The 16,959-nt window shown below is 32.9% G+C and overlaps 1 protein-coding gene across 7 annotated transcripts in view; it reads left to right on the top strand.

The window, feature by feature from the left end:
• The window catches only part of RAP1GDS1 (Rap1 GTPase-GDP dissociation stimulator 1), a 154,630-nt gene that overhangs the window by 104,355 nt on the left and 33,316 nt on the right, over window positions 1-16,959 (top strand). For all 7 annotated transcript variants that reach the window (XM_060416868.1, XM_027970869.3, XM_060416867.1 and 4 more), the window contains one exon: window positions 12,281-12,409. In XM_060416868.1, coding sequence (XP_060272851.1) covers window positions 12,281-12,409 — 129 coding nt within the window. The remainder of the gene's footprint in view (window positions 1-12,280; window positions 12,410-16,959) is intronic.

The raw sequence follows: 16,959 nt of genomic DNA, 5'->3' as shown, positions 1-16,959 counted from the left end.
AGAAGTTTCTTGTCTCTGGAAAACATTCTTAGAACCCAGCAACAAATGATATGTCAGTTTTCAGAGAGCCTATATGGTTGTTGATTAAACAAACATAAAAACAATGAAATGAAGTCTTCACCATACTTTTAAATATCACAAAACAGTCATCTGTCTTCTTCTGTGAATTACTGCATGGATCAAACACTCAACTTCTGGTGTGTTCCTAGAATTAATACAAATAAGGTCTTTTTGTGACTTATTTCATCATGATATTTTAAGTTGAAGTCTCTTGCAGAGATAAATTTACTTGTATACTGAACATGTAATAGTGTTCTTTCCCATGTTCTAGAAACATGGGGGTCTTTAGGTATATTTGTTATTTCTTCATGAGTCCAAGGAAATATTCTAAATAATTAAAAAAGAAAGGTAAACATTGATGACAAATGACTACTGACATTTGACCTTAGTGTTAGTGACAACAGCAGATGGTGGGGACTGTAGCCCTTTTCCCGCTGAAAGGGGAGAGCTACTGCTCTTCTCTAGCCGTTGTTTCTGTTGGCGTTTGGCCAACTACTGCCAAATCTTTTCATTTGGTGGTAGGAGGAAGTTAAAAAACTAACTTTTTTTGTGATGTCTCTTTTTAAATGTTGGATTACATTTGCTTCTTTAGCACTGTACAGGCTAAACAGAATGTGTCCTCAAGTCACATCCTTCCAAGAAATGCTGTTTTTTAAACTTCTGAATTAAAATTATCCATTATAATGATAATAAATAGTTCTTATTCATTAAATGACTTGCCTGTTACTTGAACTGATAACAGATGTAGTCTTCGTAGGGTCAGTTTCCTCTCTTTTTCTTACCCTCCGATGGGTTTACTTTTGAAAAGAAAATGCCCTAAACATATTAATAGGCAAAGCAGAAATGCAGGATCCGAATAATCTGCAAAATGAGTAGCCAGTTCCTACAGAATTGAAATGTGATCATAATACACAGGTATCTGAATTGCATTAAGAAATCATTGGCCAGATATTCATGTCACTTCCTTTTCCTGCCGTTTCATTTAAGCTTGGATATCTGCAAAAGTGGGACAAGAGCTAAGTGGGAGAATGGTTTAGAAAGATATAAATGAAAGAAACTAATAAAGTTACTATGGCAGCTTTGGCTGTAAAAGAATTAGTCTTGTTATGCACCTAAACTTGCTGTTTATCCTTTGAGGAAGGTGTTCAAAAATCTCTACAAAAGCATGTCAAATAGCCAAAATGGTCTTCAAAAACATCTTTCATTCTAATCTGAAGGACATTGATTCTCTATTAATTAGGGTATATCACACTGTGTAGGAAAATGTACTGAAAGGGTAATGTTAACAACACACAGAATGCATGGTCTAAATGCATGATATACTTCTTTTGTAAACGTTGTTACCCACCCCTCCCCCAGGTGTGCAAGTATTCCCAAGAAATAACTTAGATATTTTGGAAAGCTATATTAATTTTTCTGAGAACATTTTTGGAGCAGTGATGTTTTTATTCCTTTCTTCTAAAAGCTGCAGTTTGAATGCACTTTTAAAAACTTATTAGGTAAAATAGAAATAAAGTTACCTTTAGTATTTTAAAAGAATACCAAATTTGTAACGATATTCTTTCCTTCACTTCCTTCTACATTTGTCTATCATGGAAATCTTAGTTTGTGAAGCATTTCTTTTTCTTCATAATGCTCTTTAACTTAAATTATATCCTTTTTTGTTTGTATAATTATTAAGCATCTTTGTTGTATCCATTATTACTGTTTTCTTCAAAATATGTTTAATACTTTCCAACTTAATTTTAGGTCTTGGCCAAGATCAGATCATTTGGTATTGATCCCGTCCACCTGGAGAGCGTTTTGAAACTCAGGAGGCACTTTTTATTAGAACTGATAAATGAAATTCCTTTTTTTGTGTATTTGCTATTGAATTTCAGTACACAAGCCTCTGCTAGTTTCTGAGTAGAATAGTTGAGTGATAAATACCTCCTTGTTCCTCTAACAGAAAAATTAACTCTACCCTCAGGCCCAATAACTTGTCTCCTTAGTAGTTAGGAGGTACTCTTCAGCTTCATAGTTAAAAGATTTAAATATGAAGATAAGAAAGTACTGAAATGGTCCCAGAGACTCACCAACATAGTTTCTCTAGTGAGAACATTTTCAAATTGTTAGTCTTAAAGGTGGCTTGACACCAGGCTGAGACTCAGGATATCCTGATTCCTGTCCTTTTAGTGGACAGCTTTGAGCATTTCAGATCTTGGAATACATTAAATAGAAAATCAAGTTTCCTAAACACATGCAGGAAAGATACATAATGAAAACACTCAGTAAAGTCATTTTTATACCCTTTGATAAAACTGTATAAAACTCAAGGTTCATGAGTTCTAAAACTTTAGAAACTGCTAAGACTTTTAAGCTAAAAACTAGATATATTCTTTTTTTTCCCCACTAGTGAAGCAATTAAAACATTTTATATTCAGACGATTAAGTGTAGACTATCTGAATAGAAAAAGTTATAATTATTTAGCTAGAAAAGTTGTATCAATTATATTGCTAAATGAAATTATATTTAAATAAAATAACATGAATAAAACTTCTTGTTTAGTGAAAATCATTTCAAATTTTTCCTTTTTGAAAAAGTCATACCTGTTTTTCACGTGGCAAGAAAGCACTTCTGTTTTGTGGCCTTCCAAAATATTCTGAACATCTGACTGTTGTGGTTAGAGAAAATCGTGTTGACAATTTGACATTCAGTTTGAGGAAATGTGAACTGTATTTTCTTTATGTAGTTATAACTTTAAAAGTTTTATTCTATAAACCAGAACTCAAACTTATTATTGTAGGTATTTTTAATTTCATTAGTTTCTTGGATTTTTTTTTTTTTTCTTAGCTTTGGTTACCCAGTGCCAAAACATTGCCCTGATGATTGAAAATTTTGTTCACATATCCAACTGTTTTCAAATACAACACCATTTTGGTATATAGTAGGAGTTTGGAAAATATTTATATAATAGATCGACTTCTCTGGGTGCTTTGTATTGTCTAAATTCTTTTAATCAGCAAAATCAGTGACGGGAAGAAAAATATGTTGCTGGTATGCATTTTCTTCATTAAATAAGTTAGGACCATTATAAACTCTTGCCTGTCACGTCAGTTTATATTTGCTGTTCACATACATGGCAGCAGGAGAAAGTGGCCTTGAAAACAAGCTGACAGTGACAGCACCAGATCCATGGTTAATAATTCACCGCAGGTGATCCGCAGACCTAACAAATCTGCATATGTGTACTTGAAAGTTGACTGCAGCTTGAATAGCAAGAAACCAGCTATCTAAAGCAAAGCACCGGAATAACTTAACGCCTTTCTGCAGAATCTGGATGGCCACCATTTTTATTATATTACAAGTAACCATGATAACCAACTTGGAAAACTCTGTAACTGAGAGTTTATGTTTTTCTTAGTACACTTACGCTACAAACATAAAATATAGGGAAAAATCTGTGATAATTCTAAGAAAAATTATTAATGATGATAAGCATTAAAGCAAAGACTAGAAGTTCCTTGTTTTATATAACCTATACCGTCAGAGAAAAAAGTACAGGAAATAAACATGTCATCAGGAAAGGAAGAGTTAGTTTCCTTCTAAAGTGACTAATATGCACAGTCTGTGGTAGGCTTCTTCATGTGACAACTGCTGTCATATATGTACAATACATATGTGTGTGTGTTTGTGTGTATGTATACGATTTTTACAAATAGAGCTGATTTTTCTGTGATATCTTAATAATTCCTTGTTACTTAAAGAGTTCATTTCTCTTTTCTGATTCCTGAAATCTCTCTAGCATACTCTTATGATAATGTATTTGCCACATGGACTTACAATAACTGAACTATGTTTGGAGGGAGGCCATCTGTGTGATTTAAGAAGTGCATTTTGTGGAGTGTCAGAGCCTAAAAATTGAATTTAATTATTAAGCCCAGTACTTCAATTCACTTGTTTAAAATGGGCTTGTAAAGTATATCTTCTCTCCTCTAATTTAAAGAGCACTTAATATGTAGTTAGTAAATAGCTGCTACTTTCATTTCAACCAGCAGTTTCTCAATTCTAATAATACTCTTCATTTTTGTAATGAACTCAGCCCGATTAACTTGGCTTACTTGATTTTTATTCTTAAAATAGGAAGAATAGAAATTAATAAGGAATAATCCTGATTAAAAGTGCACTTTGGCCTGAGCCTCTTGTTTATATTTTGGTATTACTTTATTATAGGTAAGAAAGAATGCTTCCTAGATGTTAGATGCTGAGAATGATTTGCTTTGCATGAATGAGGAACTAGTTTCAAAGTTTACTTACTGTGGATATAAGCTAATTAATAATTCTGCAAATTTTCTAAACACTAAAAACTTTCTGGCTAACTTAAAGGGGAAAAGACAAAACAGTATATCTTTGCAGTTTATTGTCTTTTTTCTTAATTATATTAATTTTTCTATATATAGTTTTCATTTTACCTTCTGTTCTTTTTTTTTCTCTTTTTAAAATGGCATGGGAGATGTACTTTTAAGTTCTATCTATTGAAACTCAATATGTCAAATTATTCTAGTACTCTAGTTGAAGTGCATGAAAGACTTATATTAGAATTCTTTATTTGCTAATTGCTGTTCTCTTTGTAAAAATTTTGTAATTTTCATTGTTTGACCAACAGAGCTTTCTAATCATTCTGAAGCAGGTGACATTCATGAAGTTCTGCTACAAGTAATATCATTTTAAACAAACTTTTATTGAAGGACAGAGCAGTTAACTGTTCTTGTTCTGCTGATTCTGGCTATTAAATTTGACCAATTAGAGTACTAGCTCTTCGTCATAATCCTCTTAAACTGCTACTCTAATAATACTGTTATTTAATGGACAGACGCTGAATTTGGTTTTTAGAGGTGTACCAAATGTACATGTTAGTTTAATTCTGCATGAACAATTACTACCAGTAATATTCGGTTTTGGCTATTATAGAATGAACTTCTGAATATAAGAATTCAAAATATATCACAAAAAATGAAGTGATTGCTCTAGTTTTGTTAACATAATGTTAAGATTGACATTATATTAAAGAAGTAATACTTTTTGCAGCATTTGTAGCTTCTAGATTGCTTTTATAATCAAGACAGTGCATTTAGCATTGTGATACTAAATGACCAATTTTAACTGAGGACAGTAGGGTAACAAAATATGTTGGGGGTTTCTCATTCTCTAACGTAAAAACATGTGTAGAAGGTGACTAATAAGATGTTGAATATTACTTTTGAGAATGTCCCCATAGTGAAAATTTAAGGTGGCAGAGTTGGCTTTCTGATTTTAACTTATCCTCATAAAATGTAAAGAATTCTCAAATTGGACTTTCTCTTGAAAGATTCATGGCTGGAATGGAATTAGTTAACTAAAAAAAAAAACTCCTAACATTTATTTTTTGTTGTAAATTCTGAAGAGAATAGATGATAAAATCTGTTATTCTGCCCTGATTTAATTTTTACATTTATATAGCTTTCACCATCATTAGTTATTGCCACATTTTAATATTGCCATATAAATACACATTTACATATCAGCTGATAGAATTTCAGCATGTGATCCACATTAGGAGATATTTATATGAAATGTTTACCTGTATTTGAAAGTGCATATTTAGATAGTGAAGGTAAAACTGAAAGACCAGGCCTTGTTTTTATTATTTATGTGGCATTAATTGAAATATGTTGGTACCAAACACATGACCATTGACTGTGCACAAATTTGTAGGCGCCAGAAATGACACTGACGTAAACATTCTCCTTTGACAGAGCTGTGGCAAAAGTCAGAGGTACATATAAAATGGATTCTGGTCAGATATCAGCACATCTTTAATTTAGACCACTTGAAATAATTCATTCAGCAAGAAACTTACAGCAGAAAAGTAACATATGTAAACTAACTTGTATGAAATTAATAACTATTTTCTAACTACAAATAAAATCTAGTTAACAGCAAGCTGCCTATATTTTACTTATTGAAAAACAAATTTAATTGAAAAATGTTTACTGGAAAGAAGTCAGAAATCTTTGGCTTATGTAGATACTTCTTAACACAGTTTGTGTGTTGCAAATAACTTTTATGTAATTTTAAAGTGTAAAAACTTAATCATAATAATTCTCTAGGGTAACTACTATTATTTGTTTTGTTGTTAAAACCAAAGCTGTAAAACAGAATTTTTATGTTTTTAAACACACATGATTGTAAGATATATGTGTTGTCTGTAAATTAGCCTCACAACTCAATTGGCTGTACAAAATTTTTGCTTAAATTTATACTTAACTGTAGGTGTGGCCTTTCAGCCATGCCATATGAGAGCCAAGACTGAATGTTTTTCTCTCAATTAAGAGCTGCTTAAGCAATAGCTTGACTGTAGTCCTCTTCTAAAAAACAAACAACTTTAACCTTTAAAAAGACCAGTTTATGCCTGAGATGAAAGCATAGAATTTTCTTAATCAGGGTAGATGTATCTGTAGGAATCTTCTTTGTAACAATTCATTATAACAATAGGTGATCTGTAGTATGTAATTTAACCTGAAGTGAGCCTAGGGAAAAAATTATCTACTAGATTAAGAAAGACATAATCATTCTAGATGTCATTGGATTTAGAACAGTAAATGAACAGGCCTCTTAAGAATAATAAAATATTTTCCTTTCTCTTGTGATTTGCTTTGAGGTTTTCCATTGTTAACTGTTTTTATGTTATACTCACTCATGTAATTTTGTCATTTATCTCTAGAACTTTTACAGAAGGGAAATTTTGCTCTGTAGAGACTCTCTTAGTTTCAGAACTTAGAAACTTTTTCACTTTTTATTGTTAACTTTCAGAAAGTACGAAATGTGTAAGTGTATTATTTTTAAACCTCTAGTACTCTAAAATACTAATGAATCTTGATTCTTTTTTTTTTCCTTGAAAATTGCTGATTATCATTGAGATATGTAACCTGGGGCTTAAATTATAGAGGTAATCTGTATGTAAACATAACATGAAATGCATGTTTTGAGTAAACAGAAATTTCAAAATAATTGATTTGAAGTTAATTTTAAGCAATTGTAAATATTCTTGGTTTTATTTGCTCAGCATTAGATTTAGAATAAAAATTCTTCCCTTTCCTGATCAGTCAACAAAAGGATATTAGGTAATAAGTTTAACTGAAGTCAGGAAGTCTTTACTTGTATTTGCACATGTGTATGTATAAAGGTTTTAACCACAGACCATCCTCTTGGTTGCTTTATTTAAGTCAGTTTACTTTTCAACATGATGACAGAGCTGCAACTTGCTTCAGCGCACAAATTATACTACACTGTTACATCATATCTAATTTTTACTTTTTATATATATTTTTGGAAATATAGATGTGCCATTAGTAAAGGGCATTTTTTTATCCCCAAATTATTTTTATCCAACTCATCAGGATTTATATTTGCTTGTTTTTATTGTTTCCGCTATATATAATTAGACTATAGATGTGGTTTTTGTGTAAGCTTTTAAGTGTATACTCTTTATACAATGAATACTAAACACCAAATCTGCATACTAATGTAGAGACTGTGTATTTTGAATTGTCTATGTGTGTGTTACTTTGATACAGTTTCATCATTATGTCCTATTAATCAGCTTAAAAATTTTATGACATTGTAAGGAACTTTTCTTGGGAATAAGATAAACATGTGTTATCTTCTTTAAAAACCTATACTTTTTAGTAATTGATCCACATAACTTCAGTTGAGTTACTAGAATTCTTGGCATACTTTTCTGGACCTATAATCTATACCAATGTTTGAAACATTAAACTGAAAACTCAGGGGGAAAAAGGTTCTTCAACTTGAGATCTTCTCTCCAGATCTCCATTCTTTGGAGTTTCCATGTGTGTGTGACCTGAAGAACTTGGAACCATTGAAATTCAAATGTAGGTAGGTAAGTGTTCACACCAGCGCATGCGTTGATTGCCTTATATCTCTTTGTATACGCATCTGTATTGCACCCCCTCAGTGCCTTTCTTCTCTTCCTCCCATAGGTCATGCAGGGCCTGTGTCATCTTGATATTATGTAATTTTGTAATTCTGTACTTTGGCCAGTATTTGTCTGTGATGTGTGTCAGGAGCAATTTTTAAAAGTCTTCAGACGTTTATGACATTGTCCTGTCTAAAGACTGTCTTTCACACATACGTGTTTGCTATGTATGGGCCTGAGTTGCATTCTTGTGAACTGTATTTGTTGAGCTCTGACATTGTTTTGGAGTTGCTGGTATTCATTGAAGAATGCGATAAGTCTCGGTCTTGAATTGTGTCTCTTACCCTCTCAAGTGTCTCTAGAGAATGTGAACTGGTTCTGAGGATTTCTTCCAGTTAGTCTTTTATTTATAAGTCATATCCCTGGTACCGTTCACAACAGCATGAGTGTCAGCCATGTCCTTTGAAGTCTATTCACAGCTTTCTTTGGGCAATAAGAAAAAAGTGATTCTACTTAACCATTTGCTTCCAGCAATAAGAACTAATACTAATTTATTCCACACAAACTATAGCTTTACTTAACCCTTAAAAGAACTATGTATTGATAACATAGTAAGTTGTAACTGAAATAGGGAAACAGATCTAATCATGGAATATTCTCCTAGACTTAAGTAGAATATCTACTCATATAAGCAAAATGAGGTGTTCCAGTGCTTAATTAATGTTATCTCACTCAAAATATCTAAGCACCAGTATCTAGGATTCCTACTGTGCTTTTAATTTTAATGTTTTTCTTCTGTCACATCTGCCAAGCATATCATTGAATTTTAGAACTCTTTTCTATATTTTTTTCCCCAATCCCTATAAGAATTAGGTAATCCATTGGCAGTGGTTCTTAAACTTTTGATCTCAGGGCTCTTTTAGACACTTAAAAATTGCCAAAGATCTCAAAGAATTTTTGTCTATATGTATGGGTTATATCAATATTATATTGGAAATTTAAATGAAGGCATTTAAAAAATTATTTAGTATTGCATTTTCAAATAATAAAAACCCATTACAGGTCAATGTAAATAGCATCTTTTTATGAAAAAATAAGTTAAATTTCTTTAACTGCTGAAAAGAACAGCATTTATTTTACTGTGAATGTATGATGTTAAGAATACAGTGACTACTAATACGTTTTGGTACCATTGACTGGGTTCATACTAAAGCCCCAGCAGTTTTACTCACTACTGTTTTTGTGCCATCAGTGGAAATGTCAGGACAGTGAAAAAGGCAAATCAAATCTTGGGTGTTTTTATGAAAGTAATTTTGACCTGGTGATCCTCTGAAAGGGTTTTGGGGACTCCACTTTAAGAACCGTGTTCTAGGATGCCTGCCTATCTTGAGATGAAAATTTGTATCAGCCTGTTTAAGATATTTCTCTCTTCTGGGCCTCCATTAACAAAGGAGAATGACTTGCCTGCAATTGGCATGAACAGATTTTAGAATTATTTGAGTGTAATTTTTGTTTTAGTTACCTTCATAGAAACGGATATAAAAGAGGGGCACCCAAGTGGTCTAAAATGAGGCCTGTCCATTGGATGACTATATATTTTTTCTCTTTACTTGTGTGTGGTATGTGTGTTGTATGTGAATACACAGTTAAATGGCTCCTGGGTAGCTTGAACACATTTTCATGAAGCAATGAGATTTTCATGAATTATGGCAATTTATACCATATGCCATTGGACTATGCTACTTTTCCTGCTTATCTACCACAATTTCAAATATTGCTGCTTCAATTTGTATGCCACAGATTGTATGAAACTCTGTAATGTTTCTTTTATCTTTTGGCCCTCTTATCCCTGGAACCAAAATCCATAATGTTGTAAAAGTGGTCAAAGAAAGTGGTAGAGATGCCAAGTTCAGAAAACATGAAGAGCATTATTTAAGTGGCATTCTCCTACTAGCTCCTAGCTCCTTCCTGTGTTTTGTTATTCCTCTAATGTCCCTGGACTGCTGGATTTTCACAGTTTGTACCAGCAGTACTGAGGGGGTGTGTGATGCTTACATATATGCAGACATATAGTAGAGTTTGACTCACTCAATGCATGCGCTAGTGCTCACGCTTACGTACCTGAGATTTAATGATTCAACAGCTCTGCAGTATTTGAAGAGGTAGTCAAAACGAATAGATAAAGTTAAAAATATTGCTAAAGAACAAGGATCTGCAGAGGTGATCCAATATTAAGGCACTCTATCAACTGGTAAGTAACCAAAATAATTTCTAACTTGGAAAGCTTCTTGGTGCATGATCTTTATAGATACTATAACCAAGATACAAATACTCTGCCAATATAACATAAAGGTATATACTATAATATGTGTAATACTATAGGTATAATAGGCTATTTGCCTGTAAGATAATGTAAGTGTTGTGAGTCATTCATTAATTACTGAATTGTATAGTTAGAAAAAATAATTAGCATCAGAAGCATAAAAATGAATCATTTAATTGAATACATTCTTTTACATATATGTCATTTTAGAACAGACTTCATAATTGCACTGCAAAATTTGAAATTGTTTTAGACTATTTGAACTCTCAGTGTAAACTTCATTTGTCTCAGGATTTGTTTTCTATTCTTATTTTGGTAATAAGCCTCTTTCTAGTATAGATGACCCACCCCTCCCAACTGAGCCAGATAATATCCATAATTACCATCAGTTTTCAGGGCTGACAAGCCTCTTGTTAGCTATCTCTTCATATTTGACTCTAAAAGCAGGAAAAATTAACTACACAGACCTCTAGGCAAGTAATCAATTGGCATGTGAGACAGCTCAACCTTACCTTTATGTTCTTTCTGATAATCACCCAACCATCTCCTTATCTATAGGTTAAGAACTATGTTGTTGTTACGGTTTAGCCATTAAAGTCATGTCTGACTCTTCGCAACTCAGAGTCAGTTGGTCTGTAGCCCTCAAGGCTCCCCTGCCAATGGGATTCCCATGCTGGAGTGGGCTGCCATTTCCTTCTCCAGGGGATCTTCCCAATCCAGGGATCCAGCCCGCATCTTCTGCATTGGCAGGCAGATTCTTTACCACTGAGCCACCAGGGAAGCCTAAGAACTCTGAAGAGTGGTAAAGAGATTAGTACACAATCTCCATCAAGGGATGCATGCTATGAGGAAAATGTGTTTTGTAAGAAACAGATTTTTTCTTTAGATGAAATATATATATAACTTAAAAAAACTTGGAGAAAATTCTTAACTTGAAAATGGCATATAATTTTTAAAAGGAAAAGATTTTGAAAGCTTTCCTCTGTCTTTAGATGAACCAGTTACTAGTAGTGATAGTGTTTGCATAGGCATATGAGTGTCTTTCTTCTTAGTGTCTTTCTGCTTATTCTTAGAGGTAGTACTTTTGATTTTCACTTTGGTTTATTTACCTTCAACTCTGTTACAGGTATTCTATTATCATTGTTCATGAAGAGCAGTTGTGAAAATGTGAGGCATATTAAGTACTTTAAAATCAATTAGTTTCTTAGAAAATGAAGGCAAGCGATGATAACAAAGCCATATTGACCTCTTTACCTCTCAAGCCAAATCTTCCTTTCTTTCCTAAGATGATTGTCACTATTATTAAATAAAACTTTGAAAAGAGAAATATTTTAAGTAACCAGATTCTTTTGTTGTTAAAACTTTCCTTCCTAACAGTCATCAAAGAACACTCTGCTGCAAATAAATAATAATTTGAGTGTGTTATATATTTTTCATTCTTTATTATGAAGCAAGTGTTTTAAGGGGTTCTAAGACTTTTATCTTCTTAGTCTTATTTAAGTTGCTTTTTTTCTTATGCTTTTCATATACTCTGTGACTTCCTGTAATGCAAGTGTTACTTTGTCTAACCTTTTAACTTAAAAACCAGTGGTAATGTTTAATTGTTTTTGCATTTTAAAACCTACTCAGTAAAGGTATAAAACCATTTAAAAAACACTGGTGATGTGCCATATTACTTGAATTATTGTCATTTCTAAATTTCTTTGAAAATTTCATTGAAAAGTTTCAAAATTCAATTCCTTTGAACTAATGTCTTAAACATTTTCGAGACTTATGAGTGGATTTAACCTTGTTTTACCATAATTAAAATAGTATGAAATAGTATTGTGTTTGCAGTAGGGAGTATAAGAGGTGTTTTCTTCTTACTAATGTCCATTTAATACGTAAACATTTTTTTTGTGTTTTGTTTTCTTGTTTGTTTGTTGTTGTTTTTTAACAGATTCCCTTCAAGCTCAGCTTATCAACATGGGTGTTATTCCTACATTAGTTAAATTACTGGGCATCCACTGCCAAAATGCAGCTCTTACAGAAATGTGTCTTGTTGCCTTTGGCAATTTAGCAGAACTTGGTAAGTCCTAGACATGAACCAAAATATAATTATTCATAGCTGATTAATATAATACATTTTTCTTTAGATGTTCACCTGGAAATCTATTTAGATTCTTTCAGTTTATTTTTTTGAAGCATCATAGATACATTGTTTCAGTGCTAAAGTGTAGATCCAATTACATCTTAGGATTATATTGTTTATAATTGGAGCTAAGAAATTTTTGTGTTTTTGCTCACTAAAGATATAGCTTAAAGATAAAACAGAAAAATAAATGAATGCAGTCTAATTTAGGATTGGGGGCAGAAAAGGAATGTGCAGCCCTTTTTAAGTCTTTTGATTCCTAGTGTATATGCACACAATATTATTCTATATTCACAATTATAGGTTGAATCCAGTTTTAAAGTTTACATGCTTATAAACATTATAAACAGAATGAGATTTTCCCCCTTTTTGTTTGGCTTCACAATCTTTTATAAATAAACTTGTCTGATTAAAATATTAGTATTTTGGGAGGTGGGTAGAAATGTTAGAATGAAAATCTGTACTTTTGCTCCCTTTTGGAAACCAACTAAAACTAAAGAGTTTTTTGTTTTGTTTTGTTTTGTTTTAATGCAAAACCATCAAGGAAAGGGGAGGGAAAACAAACAAAAGGGTTAATACAAAAACTTTTTAGAACCCAGAAAGAAAAGAAGCAGTAACTCACTTAGCAAAACTTTGAAATTTGAATACTGAATTGGAAAGCCAAGAACTAACCAATTTGTTCTTTGGTATCTTCAAAAGGCTCAGGATTTAGTGGCATCAAGAGTTTCTTCTGTCCCTTCCCACTCTGGTAACTGGCCTTCCCATCTCAGCAGAAGACTGTGTTTACTCTGTAGAGAGAGACTCAAAGTAGAGGGTATGAACTTAAAGATACTTACGTTGGAGTTCTTCTACACAGAGCCTTCAGATCTACAGGGACTCTTACAAGGCCACTCATAGATCCTAATCAATTTTTAAATCCCAGTTCTTAATGAGTAGCAGACAACTAGAAAAGTGAGGACCGCCTCTAACATGGGAAATCATGAAATAAAAAAAGTAAGTTGGAGGAAGTAGAAACTATGCAGGGTGGGGGGAAACTCTAATATGCTCAAGTAGGAGAATACTGTAAGCAGGAAACTATGACAGGACGCTATCTTCAAAGAAAAAGGAACAGAGCAAGAAAGCTAAAACAGCTGAAGTGAAAGACAATAAACTGTATAGAGAAATATTTACAGAAATAAAGCAAAAAGCAAGGTTATGGAAAATAGAGAATCAGTCCAAGAGTTTTAGAAAGAGATAAATAGGGAAAAAATTGCTGAATAAACCCAAGTGTCACAGAACTAAAATAAATATTTCTCCAGATTAGAAGAATCTTATCAAATGACAGCCTCCTGGATGAAATTAGGTCCCCAGACCACAGCACATCAATGTGAAATTTTAGAATAATGGGGACAAAGGGAACATTTTATACAATTCCAGAGAGAGAGGGAGGAAGAAAGTTACATAGAAAAGATTGTGAATCAGTAGACATCAAATGTATCAAAACAACACTGGTAACCAAGAAAATGGAATGTTGTTGCCTTCAAAAATTTGAGGAAAAATTATTTCTAGTATAGAATTCTATATGCAAATCATCAAGTCAAGTGTGACGTAACAATAGGGACAGTGTTAAACATGAATGTCTCAGAAAAGTGGTATCCTTTATATCTTTCCTGGAAGCCTCTGGAAGATGTGTTCCGATGAAGCAAGGCATATAAATAATAAGACTACATAGGAATCAGGAGACAAGATTCAACAGGAAAATAGAAGTTTCTAGTAGTATGGTGACATGCCAGCCCCAAATTTCCTGTTTTCAAACAGCAACCAGTCCAGATTGGAGAAACTCTTACACGAGATGCAGTTAATTGAGCACCTAAAGAGAACGTGCTTATTAAGAAAAAATTCAGACAACTGATGGAGAGTTTGGAGTTGAATTAATAAGTATATTGAAAGCTAAGTAAATGAGAAAAAGAGTAATTCCAAGGAAATAGAAGTAACCCCAGGCCAAATGAAACAGTATATTATTGAAACACTAATTATTTCAAACCAAAACTACAGTATAATTACATTGTAAAGATGTAGGTTATTGTGGAGACAGGAAAAGGAGAAAGCTAGTGCTTCATCTTTCATAGTGAAAGGTCAATCAAAAATACCTAAAACTAAAAAAGCAAAAATTGTCAATATAAAGTGTTATTTAAAGATTTGGACGTAAATACCAGTGAATTAGCTAAAAGAGCTTTATGTGCTTGTTTTTGAAGAGGAAATGGCAAAGGGAGATTGGATTCTGCCAGTAAAATAAGTATTAAAACTAACTCTTTAAATTAATATATAATTTTGTTAAAAAATAAACGCTTAAGGGGGGACTTCCCTGGCTGTCCAATAGTTAAGACTTCACCTTCTGATGCAGAGGGTGTGGGCTCAGTTCCTGGCTGGGAAGCTGAGACTCCACATGCCTCACAGCCAAAAAAACAAAACATAAAAAACAGGAGCAGTACTGTAACAAATTCAATAAAGACTTTTTAAAAAATGGTCCACATTAAAAAAAGAAAAAAAAAAACTTTAAAAATAAATCCTTAAGAAAAAATCCTTCTTGCTCAAAGTCTGTTAAGGATCTGTGGCATTTAAATCAAATATAATGTCCAAATCACAGATCATGCTATCTTTTCTCTGTATCCACCTACAGGATATGATCAGGTTTTCTTTGTGAATTCCTATATTAATTATTGTGCATTGTTCCCTTGTGCTGGCAAATGGACTGAATTACTTAACAGCGGTGATTTGGTTTCAGTTTAATAAGTGGAAGAATAAACTATGGATTGGGAAAAAGTGCTACAACTTTTTTAAAAAGAGTTAAGAGTACATAACTAGATAAATGATGTCTATTTCATCTATGATTTTATGTTTCGTTTATTTGAAGCATTGTGTGAAACAGAAGAGCAATCACGAATGTTGAGGAGTTAAATCATTCCTGTTTGAATCAAACTAACTTTTTAGGGTAAGGTGTGATGTTTGTAAAATTTGATTTCTGAGGGTTTAGGTAACTTATTAGAAAAGACACTCCACCCTTGCTCTTTTTTTGTAGCTCTAAGGAATCTTACTTAGAAGTCTTGGAGTGGATTCTCATCATTTTGGCATAGATCTGGTACATGTGCCAAAAGCAGGGTAACAGTAGAGTAAATCAAAACTGTTTTAAGCAATATAAATATTTATTTATCCATTTTCTTTTAAAGTTGAATTTGTAATATTTTTTATTTGATATTGGTGGAGATTTACCAGAAACTAGAGAATAGAATGTATCTCTTGCATTGTTTACTTGTTTCTTCCAACATTCAAAATCAACAAATTTCTTTTGAACACTTGCTCTGTACTAGGCACCATACTGTATACTGTGTTTGTGGTAGGCATGCTCTCAAGCAGCTTATATTTTAGTAGGTGATGTGGAAACTTATTTCTAAGATGAACTTATAAATAAGCATATAATTGTAAGTTACAATAATTGCTAGTATGAGGACATAATTGAATGAGGTAAGGAAGGAATTTAAATTACAGATGTGCATTCTAGGTGGGAGAAACATTTCAGACAGTTAAAATTTCTAAATATTTATCTTCTTCAAACAGTGTACTTTACCTTTCTCAGAAAGCTGCTGGTGGATGCCTCCACTGAAACTAAAAAAACTGAATGTAAATGAACATAGATATAGAGTATCTAATACAGTAAGGAGAAGAAAATATCCATCAAGATCATGGAAAAGAAATTCCAGGATGTCAGTGTGTTCAGCAAACATGAAAAGCAGGCAGTCTCAACTAGATTGGTCAATTCTCTGAGAGAAACTTTTAGATAAATTGATAGGATATCTGACTCAGCAAAATAACTGAGAATCAGAAAGGGAACAGAATGGATTCTGGTTGTATTTTGGTGGTTGATTGATAGATTTTGGTTACAAGTGAGCAGTGAGCCCCAGGTTTCTGACTGTGTGGAAGGTGGGTAGGTGGCATGTTTATTCTAAATTAAGGAAGTCTGGAGAAAGAACAGAGATATCAGAATATCAGAAGTCTACCTTAGGCATGGTGTTTGGATGCTAGAAAGATATTCAAATGGTGATGTCAGATGGCCATTTAAATAGCCTGGAGTTAAGAAGAGGGCTAGGGGTATGACTGTATAAGCATCAACATATAGGTGGTATTTTTATGCTATGGAAAAAAATTAGATTGCCTAGGGTGAGAGTAAGGATCAAGGTAAGAAAGCCAAAGATGAAGTCTTAAGGAACTAGAATTTATACAGGTCTGGTGGGAAGGAGGAGCACGCAAAGGAGACTGCAGATTGTAGAGGTGGGCCAAAACTGGTTTGAGGTGGGTTTAGGTGTGCATGTGAGTTGAGGAAGTAGAGACAGTGTATGTAGACAGTGCTGTCAAGAAACTTGTTTGAAATTCAACAGACTGGATGGTAGCTTCATGAAAGTGGAGTAAAGGGAAGGTATTTGGTTTTAATATTGCTTTTCTTGTGAGAAATA

This window comes from Ovis aries, chromosome 6 (assembly GCF_016772045.2).
Source record: "Ovis aries strain OAR_USU_Benz2616 breed Rambouillet chromosome 6, ARS-UI_Ramb_v3.0, whole genome shotgun sequence".
Taxonomy (NCBI): Eukaryota; Metazoa; Chordata; class Mammalia; order Artiodactyla; family Bovidae; genus Ovis; species Ovis aries.
This window is presented reverse-complemented; position numbering and strand designations above follow the sequence as displayed.